Source organism: Entelurus aequoreus, linkage group LG02 (assembly GCF_033978785.1).
Source record: "Entelurus aequoreus isolate RoL-2023_Sb linkage group LG02, RoL_Eaeq_v1.1, whole genome shotgun sequence".
Classification (NCBI taxonomy): Eukaryota; Metazoa; Chordata; class Actinopteri; order Syngnathiformes; family Syngnathidae; genus Entelurus; species Entelurus aequoreus.
Genome location: NC_084732.1, coordinates 98672518 through 98695017, shown reverse-complemented (window position 1 = coordinate 98695017; position 22500 = coordinate 98672518). Strand labels below are relative to the sequence as shown.

Here is a 22500-nt window from a genome sequence, read left to right as displayed (position 1 = left end):
CCACCTCGGATACTATATCCTCTTGAAAATGAGAGTCGAGAACGCGAAATGGACATTCACAGTGACAATACATCGGGGAAGCACTTTAGCTACGGAGCTAACGTGATAGCATCGTGCTTAACTGCATATAGAAACATAAGAAATAAGCCCCTGACTGGAAGGATAGACAGAAGATCAACAATACTACCAAACCATGGACCTGTAACCACACGGTTAATGCTTTCCAGCCTGGCGAAGCCTAGCAATGCTGTTGCTAACGACGCCATTGAAACTAACTTAGCTACGGGACCTCGACAGAGCTATGCTAAAAACATTAGCTCTCCACCTACGCCAGCCCTCATCTGCTCATCAACACCCGTGCTCACCTGCGTTCCAGGGATCGACGGCGCGATGAAGGACTTTGATTGATTGAGACTTTTATTAGTAGGTTGCACAGTGAAGTACATATTCCGTACAATTGACCACTAAATGGTAACACCCGAATAAGTTTTTCAACTTGTTTAAGTCGGGGTCCACTTAAATTGATTAATGTTACAGATATATAATATCAGATATATACTATCATCATAATACAGTCATCACACAAGATAATCACATTGAATTATTTACATTATTTACAATCAGGGGTGTGGAGGGGGGTGGGAGGGTATGGACATCAAGTAGTGGACATAGAGAGAGAGAGAGAGAGAGAGAGAGAGAGAGAGAGAGAGAGAGAGAGAGATCAGAAGGCATAAGAAAAAGTATCTGCATTTGATTGTTTACATTTGATTATTAGCAATCCGGGGAGGGTGTTAGTTTAGGGTTGTAGCTGCCTGGAGGTGAACTTTTATTGCGGTTTTGAAGGAGGATAGAGATGCCCTTTCTTTTATACCTGTTGGGAGCGCATTCCACATTGATGTGGCATAGAAAGAGAATGAGTTAAGACCTTTGTTAGTCCGGAATCTGGGTTTCACGTGGTTAGTGGAGCTCCCCCTGGTGTTGTGGTTATGGCGGTCATTTACGTTAAGGAAGTAGTTTGACATGTACTTCGGTATCAGGGAGCTGTAGCGGATTTTATAGACTAGGCTCAGTGCAAGTTGTTTAACTCTGTCCTCCACCTTGAGCCAGCCCACTTTAGAGAAGTGGGTAGGAGTGAGGTGGGATCTGGGGTGGAGGTCTAGAAGTAACCTGACTAGCTTGTTCTGAGATGTTTGGAGTTTAGAATTGAGGGTTTTGGAGGTGCTAGGGTACCAGGAGGTGCATGCGTAATCGAAAAAGGGTTGAACGAGAGTTCCCGCCAGAATCCTCAAGGTGCTTTTGTTGACCAGAGAGGAGATTCTGTCGAGAAATCTCGTTCGTTGGTTAACGTTTTTGATTACGTTGACCTTTTTGACTTCACCACGATGATCGGTGCGTTCGGCGGCCCGGAGACGGAGGAAGTCAACCCAGACAGGTGAGGACAGCGGCGCGGCGGCGGACGGCGTTGTAGCTTTCGACGACACCCCGGCCGCCATCAGAGTCGGCAAGAAACATATATTTCCCCAAAGTTACGTACGTGACATGCACATAGCGCCACGCACGTACGGTCAAGCGATCAAATGTTTGGAAGCCAAAGCTGTACTCACGGTAGCGCGTCTGCTATCCAACTCAAAGTCCTCCTGGTTGTGTTGCTGCAGCCAGCCGCTAATACACCGATCCCACCTACAGCTTTCTTCTTTGCAGTCTCCATTGTTAATTGAACAAATTGCAAAAGATTCACCAACACAGATGTCCAGAATACTGTGGAATTATGTGGTGAAAACAGACGACTTAAGCTGGCGACCGTGCTATTCCAAAATGTCTCCTTCAACCCTTGACGTCACGCGCAAACGTCATCATACCGAGACGTTTTCAGCCGGAAGTTTAGCGGGAAATTTAAAATGGCACTTTATAAGTGAACCCGGCCGTATTGGCATGTGTTGCAATGTTCAGATTTCATCATTGATATATAAACTATCAGACTGCGTGGTCGCTAGTAGTGGCTTTCAGTGGGCCTTTAAATTCATGAAGTCGTATTTGTCAGATAAGCAGAGCAGTGTTGGGGATCGTCGGAACCTTTTGACTTTTCCGTTTGTTTACAAACGTTCAAAAGTTTATCTCGTTATGGCATGTTGGGTAAGATCCATGTCCCGGTCACTTGTCGTGAAGTCGAGGAGCGACACGGCCGTGGTTAGCAAAGCTGAAATAACAAGCGAGATGAGCGAGTAGCAGAGTCTCTGCAATGACGTGGCTTCATAGTAATTATGGGCCTGCTGCAATGCAAGCAGCCCTTATTAATATTGCTCATACTTCAAACGCTGTTATTTTTGTTCCGCACGTTTCTCTTGCGCTTAATACGTAACGAACTGGCCAACGAACCTCCACATACGTTACACCGTTGGAAGGGTCTCGTTCGCACAGATGGGGTTACTTAAGGTGGGAACATTCCGTGTTACTATGGCGACGCTATTCACGAATAAACAAAAAAAATGGGTCAATTGAATGGGTACACACCTTTTTATAGTGGCGGATATTTCCAGCAGAATGCTCCAAACTGCGAGATTACCTCCTCTTGTCATGCTAACATTAGCATGCTAACTTTTTGAGCTAGTTTTGCAACCGTTTACACCAGAGTCATATAACTTGGTGTGTGACATTTGTTAACTGTCAAGCTAACTTAAGCATGCTAAGTTTTTCATCAAATTTTTTTTCTCTATTTTCGCAGCCATACACCTTTAAGTCATATAACTTGGTATATGAAACATGCTAACTGTTATCATGCTAACGTTTGCACACATGCTAAATGTTAGCATTTTAATGTAAGCATGCAAATGTTTTAGGCTAGCTGTGTAGCTCATTTTGTACAGTTACACATAAAACTCTCGTATTCGGACACTCTGCAGCATCTTAAAAGCACGGCGGCTTCCGACAACACCCGGACAGAAGTCCAGGGCACAGATGGCGGGCCTATCAAAATGTTCTAGTTCTTCTTTCTGTCTTATTGTGTGAATGCTCCAAAGCCCTTTTTCCACCCTTTTTTCTGGCGAGTACTCCTACCACATTTTTCAATTGTTCCACCGTCAAAACATTCCTCTTAATCAGGACAAAAAACAAAGTGGGTTTTTTTAAATGGAAAAATTCCCCGGTTTTCCCGAAATCCCAGGAATTCCGTAATACCATTTCTCAATTCAACGTGTTAGCACAAAATTTCTCGACCGATTTGAAAAATTCAAACACCAACCATTTCAACTCATTCAGAACATTCACAAATTGTTTTGCATTTTCCAAAAAATTCTCGAAATTCCCTAATTTCCATGAAATTCCCATTGAAAAGAATTGGACATTTTTCAAAGTTCCACAACTTCCACTTTTTTTTATCCAATTCAAATCATTCCAACTTCAGCCTGTTCAGAAAGTGAGTGCTCCCTTTCAACAATTGTAAAAAAAAAAATTCCCGGATTTCCTAGAATTCTGTTTTTAAGGACATTTGTCCCATTCAAAATTAATTACCCATTTTTCACACTTCCACAATTCAAATAAATTCCAGGAATTTTCCAGAATCCCCTTTTTTTTCCAAACCCTTTTTTCACCCTTTTGTCTGGCGACTACTCCTCCCAAATTTTTTCAACCCACTTCAGCCGTTCCACCGTCAAAACATTCCTCTTTATCAGGACAAAAAACAAAGTTGTTTTTTGAACTGGAAAAATTACCCGGTTTTCCTCAAATTCCAGGAATTCCGTAATACCATTTCTCAATTACTATTATACTTCAACATTTCTCGACCGATTTGGAAAAATTCCTACAACAGCCATTTCAACTCATTCTGACATTCAAGTTTTTTACCATTTTGAGAAAATTTCCAGATTTTCCCGAAATTTCCTAATACCATTTACTACTTCAAAATCCCGCTTTTCCTAAAATTCCCAAATTTCCATGAAATTCCCATTGAAAAGAATTGGACATTTTTCAAAACTTCCACTTTTTTTATCCGATTCAAATGTTTCCAACTTCAAAATATTCAGCCTGTTCAGGAAGTGAGTGCTCCCTTTCAACAATTGTAAAAAAAAAATCCCGGATTTCCTAGAATTCTCAGTTTTTAGCGACATTTGTCCCATTCAAAATTAATTATCCATTTTTTATACTTCCCCAAATCCCACATTTTTCAACCGATTCAAACCATTCCACCTTCAACATAATCCACTCATCTTGTACATTGAAACTATAATTTTTTCAAGTTAAAAAAAATTCCAGGAATTTTCCAGAATCCCTGTTTTTTCAAACCCTTTTTTCACCCTTTTGTCTGTCGACTACTCCTCCCATATTTTTCAACCCACTTCAACCGTTGCACCGTCAAAACATTCCTCTTAATCAGGACAAAATACAAAGTTGTTTTTTTTAACTGGAAAAATTCCCCGGTTTTCCCGAAATTCCAGGAATTCCGTAATACCGTTTCTCAAATTACGACTTCCAACATTTCTCGACCGATTTGGAAAAATTCCAACACCAGCCATTTCAACTCATTCTGACCATTCAAGTTTTTTACCATTTTCCAAAAATTTCCTGATTTTTCCGAAATTCCCTAATACCATTTACTACTTCAACATTTGTTGCCCAATTGAAACAATTCCAACACCAACCAATTCAGTTACTTCAGGACATTCTTGCTCCTAATTATTTTCCCCAAAATCCCGCTTTCCCCAAAATTCCCAAATTTCCAGGAAGTTCCCATTGAAATGAATGGGACATATTTCTATGTTGCACAATTCCCACATTTGTCAACCTATTGAAACCATTCCAACATCAACACATTCCACTCATCCTGGACATTCAAACTAACACTTTCCCAAGTTCCAAACCAAATTCCGTTTTTCCTGGAAATTCAAACTCTTCAACATTCAAACCATTCCAACATTCAAACTATGCTTACATTCATACTACATTCTGTCAGCATTTCAGTTCAACTTCAGCATTGGAGCATTCACACGCAATTCCTTCAGAAATTGCCTCATCTGGTTCATAAATGAGTTTTGCACTCTTAAATAGTCACTCTCTGTTTGTCAGTTCGAAGCTCCCATTTTATCATTGATGACATTTGTGCTACATTGTGTCTGTAAGAAATGCCATTATTACTACCTGGGAAACTTAATAATATCACAATGTTCAACATTTGTCTGATTATCCTTCTTTTATTACTATTATTCTCTCAATATTATGTTTTTATTTACTTAGTAATCTATTATTCATGTTTTATTTTTACATACATTTTATCATATGTTTCATACTATTTTTTAAATGGCTTTACTTTTAGTGTGGACCTCGCAAATATGGTGTTTTTCCTCAACTCCTCAGTGCCATTTTTAGTTTTTACTTTATTGTCAATAGTGCTATGTGCGTGTGTGTTAACGTGTGTTTTCGCTTCTTTTTTTTTTTCCCGTTGTGTTTGCCACATGCCTGTGCATGAAAGTTGCTATAAATTGCTATAAATACTTTGATTTTATTCACTATTGCAACAAAAGAGATACAACAATTTACAGATAAACACAACAAAATATTTGTGCAACTATTTTTTGAGAATAATTGCACAATTAAGCATTTCATTGATCCCTCTACCCCCAAATAAAAAATAAGGTTTGCCTTGTTGGCAATAATTATCCAAAGTGTATTATCTAGGTTTTTTTTTTTAAATAGCTTTAGTTTACAACATCTAACAATAACAAACACATGAATGTGTATCAGATGAATAATACTTTATTCAATCATTACCATTCCCTCGAAGATCATTTTCCTAACAACTAAAGCTTGATGATTGTAAGTGGGGCTCTTAGCCACCAATCAGTACAGAGTACTACATATCAAGGGTGTGAATATTTGGGCACCTAACAACTCGATCCAAGTTTGGATCGAGTTGAGGATTCGATTCAAAGCGATTCTCGCAAGGTATTATTTGGCGTAATATTTCTAACTAGAATTTGCAATTCCGGCAGGAATTGCGTGTGAATGCCCTATGTGCGTGAGCCGCCAAACTGCCAATACGCGTGAGTGGAATTGAATTGCTTGAATGTCCAGGGTGAGTGGAGTTTGTGGATGTTGGAACGGTTCAAATCGGTTGAGAAATGTGGGATATGGAGAGTTTTGTACATTGCCCATTCATTTTCAATGGGGGGAAATTCCTGGTAAGTCCGGGGAATTTTTGGAACAGGGAATACTGTTCAAATCGGATGAGAAATGTGGGATATCTCCTAGTTTGTATAATGCCCATTCATTGTCAATGGGGAGAAACTCAGACAATTCTGAAGAAACCGGGAATTTTGGGAAAAGGAAAACATGTTTTGCGTCGATATAAATGTATATATTTATAAATTTATTATTATTTATTTGCGTCGATAATTGAGAATTGAGTTTAAAAAGGGCGTAACATTTTGAGAATTTTGAGAATTTGGGGAATTATGAATGTATATTCATTAGAATGGGAATTTCCTGGAAATTTGGGAATTTCTGGAAAACCGGGAATTTTTTCATACAATTTTTCGAGATGAAATGAATGGGTTGGTGTTGGAATTTTTGGAATTGGTTGAAAAATGTTGACGTCGTTACAGTTTGAATTGAGAATTGGTATTCAGGAATTTCGGGAAAACCTGGAATTTGTACAGGTGCGGGGGGAGTAAGAGCATTTTTTGTCCCAACGAAGGGGAATTTTTTGAAGATGGAATGGTCAAAAACGGTTGAAAAATGTGGACTGTGAAAACTTTCCAGGAAAATAGTAAATTAGGGCTTTGGAAATTGGGAATTTCTGGAATTTTTTTTATTTGGAAAACGGTAGTTTCACTGTCTAAGGTAAGTGGAGTGAGTGGATGGTGGAACAATTGAATTCGGATGAGAAATGTGGGATATGCAGTCGATTCTATATTCCCCGTTCATTGTCATTGGGGAGAAACTCAGGAAATTCAGAGGAAACCGGGAATTTGGGGAAAGGGAAAACATGTTTTGCGTTTGATATAACGGAAGAGTAGTGCGGGAGAATGGTTGAAAGGTCAGAATCGGGTTTAGAAAGGCCGCAACATTTTGAGAATTTAGGGCATTATAGAATTATGAATGTCTATTCATTTGAATGGGAATTTCCTGGAAATTTGGGAATTTCAGGAAAACAGGGAACTTTTTCAAAATATTCATACAATTGTGGGTTGGTTTTGGAATTTTTGGAATCGGTTGAAAAATGTTGACGTCATAATAGTTTGAATTGAAAATGGGTATTTTGGAATTTTGGGAAAACCTGGAATTTGTACGGGGGCGGGAGGAGTAGGAGCATTTTTTTGTCCTAACTAAGAGGATTGTTTTGAAGGTTGAATGGTCAAAAACGGTTGAAAAATGTGGTCTGTGAAAACTTTCCAGGAAAAGGTGAAATCAGGGCTTTGGAAATCGGGAATTCCTGCAATTTTTTTTTACTTGGAAAATGATAGTTTGATTGTCTAAGGTAAGTGGAGTGTGTGGATGGTGGAACAATTGAAATCGCATGAGAAATGTGGGATATGCAGTCCATTCTATATTCCCCGTTCATTGTCATTGGGGAGAAACTCAGGAAATTCAGAGGAAACCGGGAATTTGGTGAAAAGGAAAACATGTTTAGCGTTCGATATAACGGAAGAGTAGTGTGGGTGAATGGTTGAAAGGTCAGAGTCGGGTTTACATAGGGCGTAACATTTTGCGAATTTAGGGAATTATAGAATTATGAATGTCTATTCATTTGAATGGGAATTTCCTGAAAATTTGGGAATTTCAGGAAAACCGGGAACTTTTTCAAAATATTCATACAATTGTGGGTTGGTTTTGGAATTTTCGGAATCGGTCAAAAAATGTTGAGATCATAATTGTTTGAATTGAAAATGGGTATTTTGGAATTTCGGGAAAACCTGGTATTTGTACAGGGGCGGGAGGAGTAGGAGCATTTTTTTATCCCGACTAAGAGGAATGTTTTGAAGGTGAAATGGTAAAAAACGGTTGAAAAATGTGGTCTGTGAAAACTTTCCATGAAAAGATGAGATTAGGGCTTTGGAAATCGTGAATTCCTGGATTTTTTTTTTAACTTGGAAAATGATAGTTTGATTGTCTAAGGTAAGTGGAGTGTGTGGATGGTGGAACAATTGAATTCGGATGAGAAATGTGGGATATGCAGTCGATTCTATATTCCCCGTTCATTGTCATTGGGGAGAAACTCAGGAAATTCAGAGGAAACCGGGAATTTGGGGAAAGGGAAAACATGTTTTGCGTTTGATATAACGGAAGAGTAGTGCGGGAGAATGGTTGAAAGGTCAGAATCGGGTTTAGAAACGCCGCAACATTTTGAGAATTTAGGGCATTATAGAATTATGAATGTCTATTCATTTGAATGGGAATTTCCTGGAAATTTGAGAATTTCCTGGAAATTTTGGAATTTTCTGGAAATTTAGGAATTTCCTGGAAATTTGGGGATTTCAGGAAAACCGGGAACTTTTTCAAAAATAGTGGTTTTGGAATTTTCGGAATTGGTCGAAAAATGTTGACGTCATAATTGTTTGAATTGAAAATGGGTATTTTGGAATTTCGGGAAAACCTGGTATTTGTACGGTGGAATGGTCAAAAACGGTTGAAAAATGTTGGCTGTGAAAACTTTCCTAGCAGAGGTGAAAATAGGGCTTTGAAAATCTGGAATTCTGGGAGTTCCTGGAATTTTTTCAAAACTTGGAACATGAGTGGAGTGTGTGCACGGTGGAACTGTTCAAATCTAATGAGAAATGTGGGGTAAACAGTCGATTACCAAAAAGTCCAGAAAAACTGTGAATTTGAGGAATTCCTGGAATTTTTTTAATCTTAGAACTTGGTGTGGAATCTTGAAACTGTCAAAACAGGTTAGAAAGGCTTGTTCTGGTCGCATAGAGAACTATGGATTTTTGATAAAAAAAACCAAAAAAAAAATAGTTAAACATTTTTTTATAAAAATCAAATTTAGAAAATGATAAATCTATTTGGAATCGGGGTGAATTAAGAATCACAATTTGGATGTGGATCCATGTTTTTGCACCCCTACTATATATCATCACCATCTGTTTATTCCTCTCTTAAAAAAACAAAAAACAAAACACCATCAATTAGATAAATTGTTGTCTTTGGGCAAAATCTAACGAGTCAGTAAAGCTTTTAATCAAAGACTGACATATTTTATGTGCGGAAAAATACACTAAAGTGTGCGATTCATGTAAATATTACGGAGTGAAAGCTTGACAGCACAATCATTGATCAACAGCTTATCATTTTTCCTTCTCCTTGTGGCGTGTTAGTCTGCTGAACCTTCTGTGGAGATGGTGATATTTGCCCCCGAGCTCCGTGGAGATGTTAGCACATGCTCACTGTTGTCTCCTAGGCAACCGGAGGCAGAAGACTCCTTCAGGTGGAACACCGAAGAAGTCAGACAAATACAAACCGTACTAAAAATATAACAAGGTTTTTTTTTAGCTGCTCTGTCATGTTGAACCTCTGCAAAGTAGTAACGTGGTAGACCTCTGCAAAGTAGCAACATGGTAGACCTCTGCAAAGTAGCAACGTGGTAGACCTCTGCAAAGTAGCAACATGGTAGACCTCTGCAAAGTAGCAACATGGTAGACCTCTGCAAAGTAGTAACGTGGTAGACCTCTGCAAAGTAGTAACATGGTAGACCTCTGCAAAGTAGTAACATGGTAGACTTCTGCAAAGTAGTAACATGATAGACCTCTGCAAAGTAGCAACATGGTAGACCTCTGCAAAGTAGCAACATGGTAGACCTCTGCAAAGTAGTAACATGGTAGACCTCTGCAAAGTAGTAACATGGTAGACCTCTGCAAAGTAGCAACATGGTAGACCTCTGCAAAGTAGTAACGTGGTAGACCTCTGCAAAGTAGCAACGTGGTAGACCTCTGCAAAGTAGTAACATGGTAGACCTCTGCAAAGTAGCAACATGGTAGACCTCTGCAATGTAGCAACATGGTAGACCTCTGCAAAGTAGCAACATGGTAGACCTCTGCAAAGTAGTAACATGGTAGACCTCTGCAAAGTAGCAACATGGTAGACCTCTGCAAAGTAGTAACATGGTAGACCTCTGCAAAGTAGCAACATGGTAGACCTCTGCAAAGTAGCATTGTGGTAGACCTCTGCAAAGTAGCAACATGGTAGACCTCTGCAAAGTAGCAACATGGTAGACCTCTGCAAAGTAGCAACATGGTAGACCTCTGCAAAGTAGCAACATGGTAGACCTCTGCAAAGTAGTAACATGGTAGACCTCTGCAAAGTAGTAACATGGTAGACCTCTGCAAAGTAGCAACATGGTAGACCTCTGCAAAGTAGTAACGTGGTAGACCTCTGCAAAGTAGTAACGTGGTAGACCTCTGCAAAGTAGCAACGTGGTAGACCTCTGCAAAGTAGCAACATGGTAGACCTCTGCAAAGTAGCGACATGGTAGACCTCTGCAAAGTAGCAACATGGTAGACCTCTGCAAAGTAGCAACGTGGTAGACCTCGGCAAAGTAGCAACGTGGTAGACCTCTGAAAAGTAGCAACATGGTAGACCTCTGCAAAGTAGCAACGTGGTAGACCTCTGCAAAGTAGCAACATGGTAGACCTCTGCAAAGTAGCAACATGGTAGACCTCTGCAAAGTAGCAACATGGTAGACCTCTGCAAAGTAGTAACGTGGTAGACCTCTGCGAAGTAGCAACATGGTAGACCTCTGCAAAGTAGTAACATGGTAGACCTCTGCAAAGTAGCAACATGGTAGACCTCTGCAAAGTAGTAACATGGTAGACCTCTGCAAAGTAGCAACATGGTAGACCTCTGCAAAGTAGTAACATGGTAGACCTCTGCAAAGTAGCAACATGGTAGACCTCTGCAAAGTAGCAATGTGGTAGACCTCTGCAAAGTAGCAACATGGTAGACCTCTGCAAAGTAGCAACATGGTAGACCTCTGCAAAGTAGCAACATGGTAGACCTCTGCAAAGTAGTAACATGGTAGACCTCTGCAAAGTAGTAACATGGTAGACCTCTGCAAAGTAGCAACATGGTAGACCTCTGCAAAGTAGTAACGTGGTAGACCTCTGCAAAGTAGTAACGTGGTAGACCTCTGCAAAGTAGCAACGTGGTAGACCTCTGCAAAGTAGCAACATGGTAGACCTCTGCAAAGTAGCGACATGGTAGACCTCTGCAAAGTAGCAACATGGTAGACCTCTGCAAAGTAGCAACATGGTAGACCTCGGCAAAGTAGCAACGTGGTAGACCTCTGAAAAGTAGCAACATGGTAGACCTCTGCAAAGTAGCAACGTGGTAGACCTCTGCAAAGTAGCAACATGGTAGACCTCTGCAAAGTAGCAACATGGTAGACCTCTGCAAAGTAGCAACATGGTAGACCTCTGCAAAGTAGTAACGTGGTAGACCTCTGCGAAGTAGCAACATGGTAGACCTCTGCAAAGTAGTAACATGGACGACACACCCCAATGACCAACCCAACATTTTACTAATTCAGTCTTAATTGTGTGAATGTTCAAAAACATTCACACATATGCTTTTCTACACCAACATTCTTCTTCTTCTTTTTCTTCTTCTTCTTCTTCTCCTTCTCCTTCTCCTTCTCCTTCTCCTTGTTCTTGTTCTTCTTGTTCTTGTTGTTGTTGTTCTTCTTCTTCTTCTTGTTGTTTTTCTTGTTCTTCTTCTTCTTCTTCTTCTTCTTGTTCTTCTTGTTGTTCTTGTTGTTGTTGTTCTTCTTCTTGTTATTCTTCTTCTTGTTATTCTTCTTCTTGTTCTTGTTGTTCTTGTTCTTGTTGTTCTTGTTCTTGTTCTTCTTGTTCTTGTTATTCTTCTTTTTTCTTGTTGTCCTTGTTCTTTTGGTTCTTGTTGTTCTTGTTCTTGTTGTTCTTGTTATTCGTCTTGTTCTTGTTGTTGTTGTTGTTCTTCTTCTTCTCCTTGTTCTTGTTCTTGTTCTTATTCTTCTTGTTATTGTTGTTCTTCTTGTTCTTGTTCTTCTTGTTCTTCTTCTTCTTCTTTTTGTTCTTCTTCTTATTGTTCTTATTGTTCTTTTTCTTCTTCTTCTTCTTATTCTTTTTGTTCTTCTTCTTCTTGTTGTTGTTGTTGTTCTTGTTCTTCTTGTTGTTGTTCTTGTTCTTCTTCTTGTTGTTCTTGTTCTTCTTGTTGTTGTTCTTGTTCTTCTTGTTGTTGTTCTTGTTCTTCTTGTTCTTGTTGTAATTGTTCTTCTTCTTCTTGTTCCTGTTCTTCTTGTTCTTCTTGTTGTTCTTGTTCTTTTTCTTTTTCTTCTTCTTTTTCTTTTTCTTCTGGTTCTTGTTCTTCTTCTACTTTTCTTGTTCTTCTTCTTGTTCTTTTAAAAAAACATTCAGATTTTCCCGAAATTGCCTAATACCATTCACTACTTCAACATTTCTTGCCCGATTGAAACAATTCCAACACCAAGCAATTCAGCTCATTCAGGACATTGAAGCTCCTAATCATTTCCCCAAAAATCCCGCTATTCCCAAATTTCCAGGAAGTTCCCATTGAAATGAATGGGACATTTTTTTTTATGTTGCACAATTCCCACATTTTTCAACCTATTGAAACCACTCCAACATCAACACATTCCACTCATCCTGGACATTCAAACTAGCACTTCCCCAAGTTCCAAACCAAATTCCAGTTTTCCTGGAAATTCAAGCGCTTCAACATTCAAACTATTCTCACGCTCATGCTATGTTCTGTCAGCGTTTCAGTTCAACTTCAACATTGGAGCATTCACACGCACTTCCTTCAGGAATTGCCTCATTTAGTTTGGAATACGTTGTACTTGCATCTTAAATGAATGCTGTTAATGTCCACCTTTTTGCAGTATGGCCTGGACAGAATCCTTGGGGAGGAGAGAAGTCTGGCACTCCTGGCAAGAGCAATAGACCCCACCCAGTCGGCCATGATGACCGACGTGGTCAAGCTGCTGTCGGCCATTTGCATTGTGGGCGAAGAGAACATGTAGGTTTAAAAAAACAAAAACACAGACTCCAGCTTTTCTGGTGTTTTTGTTGGATTTGAATTGGGGGTGTTTACGCGTGCATTCACTGTTCCCTTTCAGCCTGGAGAAGGTCCTTGAAGCCATCACCACAGCGGGGGAATGGAGAGGCATGGACAGGTTCAGTCCCATCGTGCAGGGACTAGGAGATCGCTCCGTTCAGTTGCAAGTAAGCAAAGACTTTCTTCATCCGACGACTCCTTCCTGTCACAAACTTACCCATTTCTTCGCCTCCGCTGTCTCGGTGTCATCTGCTGGGTGGGACAGGGAGCCTGTTTGCGTGGACTGAGCGCCACTGCCACCTAGCTGGGGGCTTGTGTAATGTTCTAACATGAATAGTAGAGTGTAGGCCCAAATAATGAAGGGGTGTCCAAAGTGCGGCTTGGGGGGCCAGCAGCTGAAGTGTTGTTGGCCCGCACAATGTTTTGTGGGGGGAATAAAGGGCAAAATGTGTAAAAAAAAAATGTGCAAAAAGATATTATGTAATGAGAAAAAAGCTGAAAATGTTGCTATATTTAAAAATAAAAATAAAACACTACAAATTGCCTTTTAAAAGTTTTTTGGGACATTTAACTTATGTAACTGAATTTTTTGCATTTTCATTTGTGAATAATATATTTATTTTTTTACATTAAATGATGCTAAAAATGTAATTGAATAATAAATTGTGAGCAAATTGTGTGTTTAAAAAATCGGTTTGTTAAAATTCAGTGTACAAAACATTCAGTGCAGAAAAATGCATCTGTAAACGGGACTAATTGATTAATCGACCTGCAGACGTGACTGATTGATCAATCGACTTGCAAACTTGACTGATTGATTAATCGACCTGCAAACTTGACTGATTGATTAATCGACCTGCAAACTTGACTGATTGATCAATCGACCTGCAAACTTGACTGATTGATCAATCGACTTGCAAACTTGACTGATTGATCAATCGACCTGCAAACTTGACTGATTGATTAATCGACCTGCAAACTTGACTGATTGATCAATCGACTTGCAAACTTGACTGATTGATTAATCGACCTGCAAACTTGACTGATTGATCAATCGACCTGCAAACTTGACTGATTGATCAATCGACTTGCAAACTTGACTGATTGATTAATCGACCTGCAAACTTGACTGATTGATTAATCGACCTGCAAACTTGACTGATTGATCAATCGACCTGCAAACTTGACTGATTGATCAATCGACCTGCAAACTTGACTGATTGATCAATCGACCTGCAAACTTGACTGATTGATTAATCGACCTGCAAACTTGACTGATTGATCAATCGACTTGCAAACTTGACTGATTGATCAATCGACCTGCAAACTTGACTGATTGATTAATCGACCTGCAAACTTGACTGATTGATTAATCGACCTGCAAACTTGACTGATTGATTAATCGACCTGCAAACTTGACTGATTGATCAATCGACCTGCAGACGTGACTGATTGATCAATCGACTTGCAAACTTGACTGATTGATTAATCGACCTGCAAACTTGACTGATTGATCAATCGACCTGCAAACTTGACTGATTGATTAATCGACCTGCAAACTTGACTGATGGATTAATCGACCTGCAAACTTGACTGATTGATCAATCGACCTGCAGACGTGACTGATTGATCAATCGACTTGCAAACTTGACTGATTGATTAATCGACCTGCAAACTTGACTGATTGATTAATCGACCTGCAAACTTGACTGATTGATCAATCGACTTGCAAACTTGACTGATTGATCAATCGACCTGCAAACTTGACTGATTGATTAATCGACCTGCAAACTTGACACCTCATTGGCTGGTTCTGAGGCAGAATCGATTGCTTCAGTCCTAATTATGTTTTTTGAAGCAAAACTTATTTCTGCACTGAATTGTTATACACTGAATTCCTTTATACTGATTTTTTTCTTCCCTGCATTTTTTTTAAATAATTTTTTTACACATAATTTTATTTTACACAAAGTTTTCAAAAACTATTTTGACAAAGTGAATGTTTAAAAACACATTTTGCTGACAAAATTTAAATTCGATGACATTGTCATTACAATTTGATGAAAACAAAAACAAAACAACACTTCACGAAATTCAAATGCAAAAAATTCAGTTACATTAATTCAGTGTAAAAAACAAACAAAACCTTTCTTAAAAAATATAAATTCTCCATAAACGCACATTAACACTTTGTGTTATGATTGACGAAATGTAATATTATTAGTTTATTAGTATACACATTTCTAGTATCTCTTGTAGCATTACGTCTTTTGAAACTTTTGTCTTACAATTTTACTGTTTTGAGAAGTCCCGACCCACTATTTTAAGAACCGCTGATTTAAATCAATATCTTTCTTCTAAAAAAGTATTTAAAAGTGTGCATGTGTGTCCTGAACACAAAATCAAAAGGGGAGATTGAACAACAAATAACTAGGATATTGCCATAAATTATTTGTTGATCCATTCTGGGTATTTAAGATCCCATGATATGTTTCATGCATCAGTAGATCTCTTAAATAATCAATAAATGATTTATCCGTTGTGGTGTGACAAATTGTACCTTCAATTCTGTGGTAATGTTGTATGTAGAGTGTTTGCATGAATATTTAGATCCTCCCTCCCGAGCAGGAGGCAACAGTCATGAATTGGTGATGTCCTTTTGGGGACATGAGTAATTTAGTACGCATGTTGACACGCTCTTCTTCCACATCTGGATGAACGACGACATTGTTTCTTTCGCTCACGCGACCGCTCTCCTCTCTGCCGTTTGCATCGCAGGTGGCTTGCATGCAGCTCATCAACGCACTCGTGACGTCTCCTGACGAGCTGGACTTGAGGCTGCACATCCGAAATGAATTTATACGTTGTGGTCTGAAAGACATTTTACCGGTAAGTCCTTCCTCCCCATCAAGTTAAACACAAATGAACTCCTCAATGTGTACAGTGGATCCTCCATTTACAAACTTTATAATTGTTCACATATTAGCAACATCAGACTATAAGTCGCACATATAGAATAGAATAGAATAGAAAGTACTTCATTGACCCCTGGGGGAAATTCAGCACTACAGTTCGCTCACAATAGACGATAAATACCATACAGCATTATTCACATGTGAATAACATAAATGCAGTCTATTATACAGCATTATTTGCATGTGAATAATATAAATACAGTCTATTATACAGCATTATTCGCATGTGAATAATATAAATACAGTCTATTATACAGCATTATTCACATGTGAATCATATAAATACAGTCTATTATACAGCATTATTCACGTGTGAATAATATAAATACAGTCTATTATACAGCATTATTCACAGGTGAATAATATAAATACAGTCTATTATACAGCATTATTCACATGTGAATAATATAAATACAGTCTATTATACAGCATTATTTACATGTGAATAATATAAATACAGTCTATTATACAACATTATTCACATGTAAATAATATAAATACAGTCTATTATACAGCATTATTCACATGTGAATAATATAAATACAGTCTATTATACAGCATTATTCACATGTGAATAATGTAAACACAGTCTATTATACAGCATTATTCACATGTGAATTATATAAATACAGTCTATTACACAGCATTATTCACATGTGAATAATATAAATACAGTCTATTACACAGCATTATTCACATGTGAATAATATAAATACAGTCTATTATACAGCATAATTCACATGTGAATAATATAAATACAGTCTATTATACAGCATTATTCACATGTGAATAATATAAATACAGTCTATTATACAGCATTATTCACGTGTGAATAATATAAATACAGTCTATTATACAACATTATTCACGTGTGAATAATATAAATACAGTCTATTATACAGCATTATTCACATGTGAATAATATAAATACAGTCTATTATACAGCATTATTCACATGTGAATAATGTAAACACAGTCTATTATACAGCATTATTCACATGTGAATAATATAAATACAGTCTATTACACAGCATTATTCACATGTGAATAATATAAATACAGTATTACACAGCATTATTCACATGTGAATAATATAAATACAGTCTATTATACAGCATTATTCACATGTGAATAATATAAATACAGTCTATTATACAGCATTATTCACATGTGAATAATATAAATACAGTCTATTATACAGCATTATTCACATGTAAATAATATAAATACAGTCTATTATACAGCATTATTCACATGTGAATAATATAAATGCAATCTATTATACAGCATTATTCACATGTGAATAATATAAATACAGTCTTTTATACTGCATTATTCACATGTGAATAATATAAATACAGTCTATTATACAGCATTATTCACATGTGAATAATATAAATACAGTCTATTATACAGCATTATTCACATGTGAATAACATAAATACAGTTTATTATACAGCATTATTCACATGTGAATAATATAAACACAGTCTATTATACAGCATTATTCACATGTGAATAATATAAATAGTCTTATACAGCATTATTCACATGTGAATAATATAAATACAGTCTATTATACAGCATTATTCACATGTGAATAATATATATACAGTCTATTATACAGCATTATTTACATGTGAATAATATAAATATATTATACATGTATTCTACATTTAAGTACAGTCAAGAAGGAACATATGCATTATACAGTCTGATATACGTCGTGAAATGAGTTATTTACACATAAATATTATGTAAATATTTATTTACATACCTTTAATTGTTTCCAAACGGTGTCTGTAACACGGCAGTAAAACGGATGATTAAACAAAACAGAAGTCATCGTCATGGACCCACTAGATGCAAAAGCTAGCTCTCCAATCAGCTAAACAGACCTAATAATTCCACGGTGACGATACAAAAAGAATGCAATTGTGAGTTAAAATTGACCCCGGAAATTCTGCGCCCTGCTTTTTGCCTGCAAGGCGCGGCACAAAATGAGCGAATGAGGCGTTCTCGCACAGAGGCATACTTGGCTCCTTGTAAAAGTTTGTGCATTGACAAGTTGGCAAATAGAGAGGTTCCTAAATGGAGGCTCCACTGTACAGTCAAATATCATCAGTCGCTAACACAACCTAAAGCTACTGATGACCTCTCCATGCTGATATCGCATCCCAGTGTTGACGTCTCGTCCCCTTGCAACTCGCATTTCCCTTCACCTTGCACAGCAACTGTTGTCGGTGAGGAACGAGGCCCTCGACATTCAGCTGAAGGTGTTTGAGGAGCACAAAGAAGAGGACATGATGGAGTTCTCACACCGGCTGGAGGACATCCGAAGCGAGATGGAATATCCTTTTTTTTTTAACAAATTCACTGTTTGCTGCTCACCTGTTTTATATGAAATGAAAGCAGCGACGTCAGCGAGTGTAAGGTCAAATATTCATGAATAGATATTACCAATGATTTGTGGAGTGTTCACTGGAAAGTATGTTCTTTGTCGTGACAAAGAATGGCTTCCATTCATCTACAAGTCCTTGACCAGCCTTACCGATGCGGGGGACGTGTTCAGTATTTTGCAGAATATGGTGAAGGACAGCCCTGCGGAAAGTTATTTCCTCTCCATTCTGCAGCACTTGGTGCTCATACGCACCGACTACTTTGTCAGGTCTGTCACATCTTCTGCTTTTTCACTGTGACGGTTGCAACCGGGGGAAAAACTGGGTTTAGAACAGTGGATCCTTGCCTATTTTGCGATTCAGCGTTTGTAACGCCACGTTTTTGACGATTTTCTACTAGAGCTGGGCAATGTGGCTGAAAACTGTATCACGATGTAAGTGTTTTATATCGGTCCATATCCATGATTATTGATATTTTTTTATGACTGTCAGGTTCAAACACTGATGACATCTATTAATCAGACAAGAAGCAAGGAATCATGCAGAGACATAGTTCAATTTAGCTCATGAGGAGAGCGCATGGAGCTGCACACTTAGTCACAGTCTCGCCCTACGCTCCTCTATTTATTAGGAAGGTCCCTGTTACATCACTGAAGCTGTCGCTGAGGGAAGGGGGTAATCTCGACAACTCCAGTTGGACACAATATATGATTATAGAATAAATGAAAATTAGTTGACGCAGGTGATATCGCCTTGTCTCTGGTCTGTCTGCGTAACAGCGGTGTTCGGCCTTGGCAGTCAGCAGGCCGAGTCTGGACACGACACTGATAAAGACGACTGGGAATCTTTTGGATTGCCAGCTTGCACAGATACAAAAATACCACTTCAGCACAATTGACAATAATTTATAGCAACGGCCCTTAAGCATAAAGTTATGATGATAATATATGCATAATTATTCTAACAATGACCTATCAAAAACAAAGAGAAAATTATATATATAATAATAATTACACTTTGCCAACGCCCTCACAAACTATCAGAAATCACAAACATCCTTAACTTTAACAACAATATCGCTACAATAATAAACATTTCAAAAAGGAAAATCCACTGTCATTAACATTGAATATAATAATAATATATATAAATGTAAACATTTTTTTTAAAAATGTAACCTGCAAAAATAAGGAATATGTAAGAAATGCTTAATAAAGTGTAAGAAAATACTACAAAATTTGAAAATGTAAACACAGAGAACTATGTATATTCTTTTAAAATTATTTTTATTTTTTGAATCGTGGTTTAAATAATTTATTACAATTCGTAATTTTCAAGAATACATTTTTCAAATGACGTTTGTTCGGCCATTTCCGTGCTTACTAGCTACGCGTATATGTCGTTTGTTAACTGTAATTAGGGATATAACGATGCAATACAAATCCGTGCCGGTTTAAAATTGTATTTATTTTTCAGTTTTAAATCCCTGACTGTTTGCATTACAGTTTCAAATTGTATTCATCGTGAAACGATGATTGATTCCCAAATGTTAATCAAACTTTAAAAAAATAGGGCTCTCAAAATTAACGAGTTAACTCATGTGATTAATCACAAAATGGTCTCATAAATCACATACACACTTAGATTAATCATGATTTTGATTGATCTGCGACCTTAACAGCCATACATACGGTCAGTGATCAATCAATGCATACAACATTTTAATTATGCAAGCAAGTAATCACCTGTAATGAATCAAGATTAATCCAAATTCCAAAATGTTATTAATCGTGATTAAACCAAATACCAAAATGGTATTATTCAAGATTAATCCAAATTCCAAAATGGTATTAATCATGATTGATCCAAATTACATCATGTGATTAATCCAAATTCAATAATGTGATTAATCCAAATTCAATAATGTGATTAATCCAAATTCAATAATGTGATTAATCCAAATTATATAATGTGATTAATCCAAATTTAATAATGTGATTAATCCAAATTCCAAAATGGTATTAATGATTAATCCAAATTATATAATGTGATTCCATAATGTGATTAATCACGATTAATCCAAACTCCAAAATGGTATTAATCACGATTAATCCGAATTAGATAATGTGATTAATCCAAATTCCATAATGTGATTAATTCAAATTCTAAAATGGTATTGATTAATCCAAATTCCATAATGTGATTCATCCAAATTCCATAATGTGATTAATCAAGATTAATCCAAACTCCAAAATGGTATTAATCACGATTAATCCGAATTAGATAATGTGTTAAATCCAAATTCCAAAATGGTATTGATTAATCCAAATTCCTTAATGTGTATAATCCAAATTCCATAATGTGATTAATCAAGACTAATCCAAATTCCAAAATGGTATTAGTCATGATTAATCCAAATTCCATAATGTGATTAATCAAGTCTAATCCAAATTCCAAAATGGTATTAGTCATGATTAATCCGAATTACACAACGTGACTAATCCAAATTCCATATTGTGATTATTCCAATTTCCAAAATGGTATTAATCATGATTAATTCAAATTCCACAATGTGATTAATCTGATTGAAAAATAATAATAATTAGACAGCCCCAATAAGAATACATCTGCTTACATTTGCCAGCATCAACAATTAAAGATTATGGCATCGTCTAGATTGGTAACTAAAGTCTACTTTTGGATAAATACAATGTGCCCCACAGATGGTTGAAATGCAATCACATTTTATTTATCATGGTGCCTTTTTTTAATCATTAATCATTGTATTTATCATAAAACCAGGATTGAACTTTTAAACTTTGAAAATCACGAGGTAATACTGCTCATTTCTTGGAGCAACAGCTAATGCGTTCATCGCTAACTAGCTCAAATGCTAACATATTACAAGACATTCACAATTATTTCCCTTAGTTGACAGAAATTTTACCGCCACCCCCTTGACTTTAGTTACTATTGAAAACTGTTTTTATTTTTCTATTTTTAAATTTACAACACACCGTTTTGCATTCTTTATATAATCACCTTATTACCAAAGTAGATGAGCATTTTCAAATGTTATTTATGCATTAAGTACAACAATGTTTGCTGTTTTTTTGGGGTTTTTTTGTCTTTGTTTTAATTAATTTAATGTCAGTGCAACTTGTATTTGCCCCTTTAAGTACAAATGCAGACTTAAAATGTGCATCATAAACATACTCATCCCATTGACTATTAAAATGCTCTTTATTCACGTAGCAATGGGACGTTCTTTTTTGAACTAAATCATGAGTCTGCCTGACCTTTCATTTTCATTCGACCGTCTCTCAGGCCCCAGTACTTTAAAATCATTGAGGAGTGCGTCTCTCAAATTGTCCTGCATCGTAACGGAACAGACCCCGACTTCAGTTACCGCAAACGCCTTGACGTGGATTTCAGCCACCTTCTAGGTATGACATGAGAATTATAACATGATATGATTATTAAGGGTGTCCCGATACGATTATTGGCAGCACCTAGTGGTCGCGATGATTCATTATATGAAGCTAAGTTGAACTGATGCGGACACGTTTGTTACTGGATATTTTGTAATACTGCCTTGTAGACTTTGTCAAAATAATGTGCAACTATAAAACTACGAAAAAGTCATTTTTTACGCTGCGATATGGTTCAATGATTACTACGTATGTCTAGCTTGTGTGCTATTTTGTGCTTAGCTGTTGTGTAGCTGCCAGCTCCTAGTAGCCCCTAACATGGCATGCTTACCTTTTGTAAATAAAATGGAAGAAAAAGGGCAACCTCGTGTCTATCGAAGGACATTCAGATGTTAACTTGTATCGGAGCTTTTAAATACATGTCGATACTATCTGCGGGTATCACATTGATATCAGTATCAGCCCGGGACACCCCTAATAATGCTTACATATTGATGCTCTGTATTGCAGGTGTATCACCAAGTGTGGGTCGTCATTTTATTTCTTGTTTTCAGAGGTTTGTGTGGATAAAGTGCGATGTGATGAGTACGAACAACAAGCTTCAGAGTTGGGGGAGAAGGCAAGTGTTGATGTTTGTCTTTTTTTGTGTCACTA

At 37.3% G+C, this 22500-nt stretch overlaps 1 protein-coding gene across 3 annotated transcripts in view; it reads left to right on the top strand.

Moving 5' to 3' along the window:
- Nucleotides 1-22500, top strand: part of LOC133641759 (protein diaphanous homolog 3-like) — a 307291-nt gene that overhangs the window by 47984 nt on the left and 236807 nt on the right. For all 3 annotated transcript variants that reach the window (XM_062035759.1, XM_062035742.1, XM_062035751.1), the window contains 7 exons: nucleotides 12866-13002; nucleotides 13103-13208; nucleotides 15820-15930; nucleotides 18248-18366; nucleotides 18568-18684; nucleotides 21743-21861; nucleotides 22401-22465. In XM_062035759.1, the coding sequence (XP_061891743.1) occupies nucleotides 12866-13002; nucleotides 13103-13208; nucleotides 15820-15930; nucleotides 18248-18366; nucleotides 18568-18684; nucleotides 21743-21861; nucleotides 22401-22465 (774 nt within the window). The remainder of the gene's footprint in view (nucleotides 1-12865; nucleotides 13003-13102; nucleotides 13209-15819; nucleotides 15931-18247; nucleotides 18367-18567; nucleotides 18685-21742; nucleotides 21862-22400; nucleotides 22466-22500) is intronic.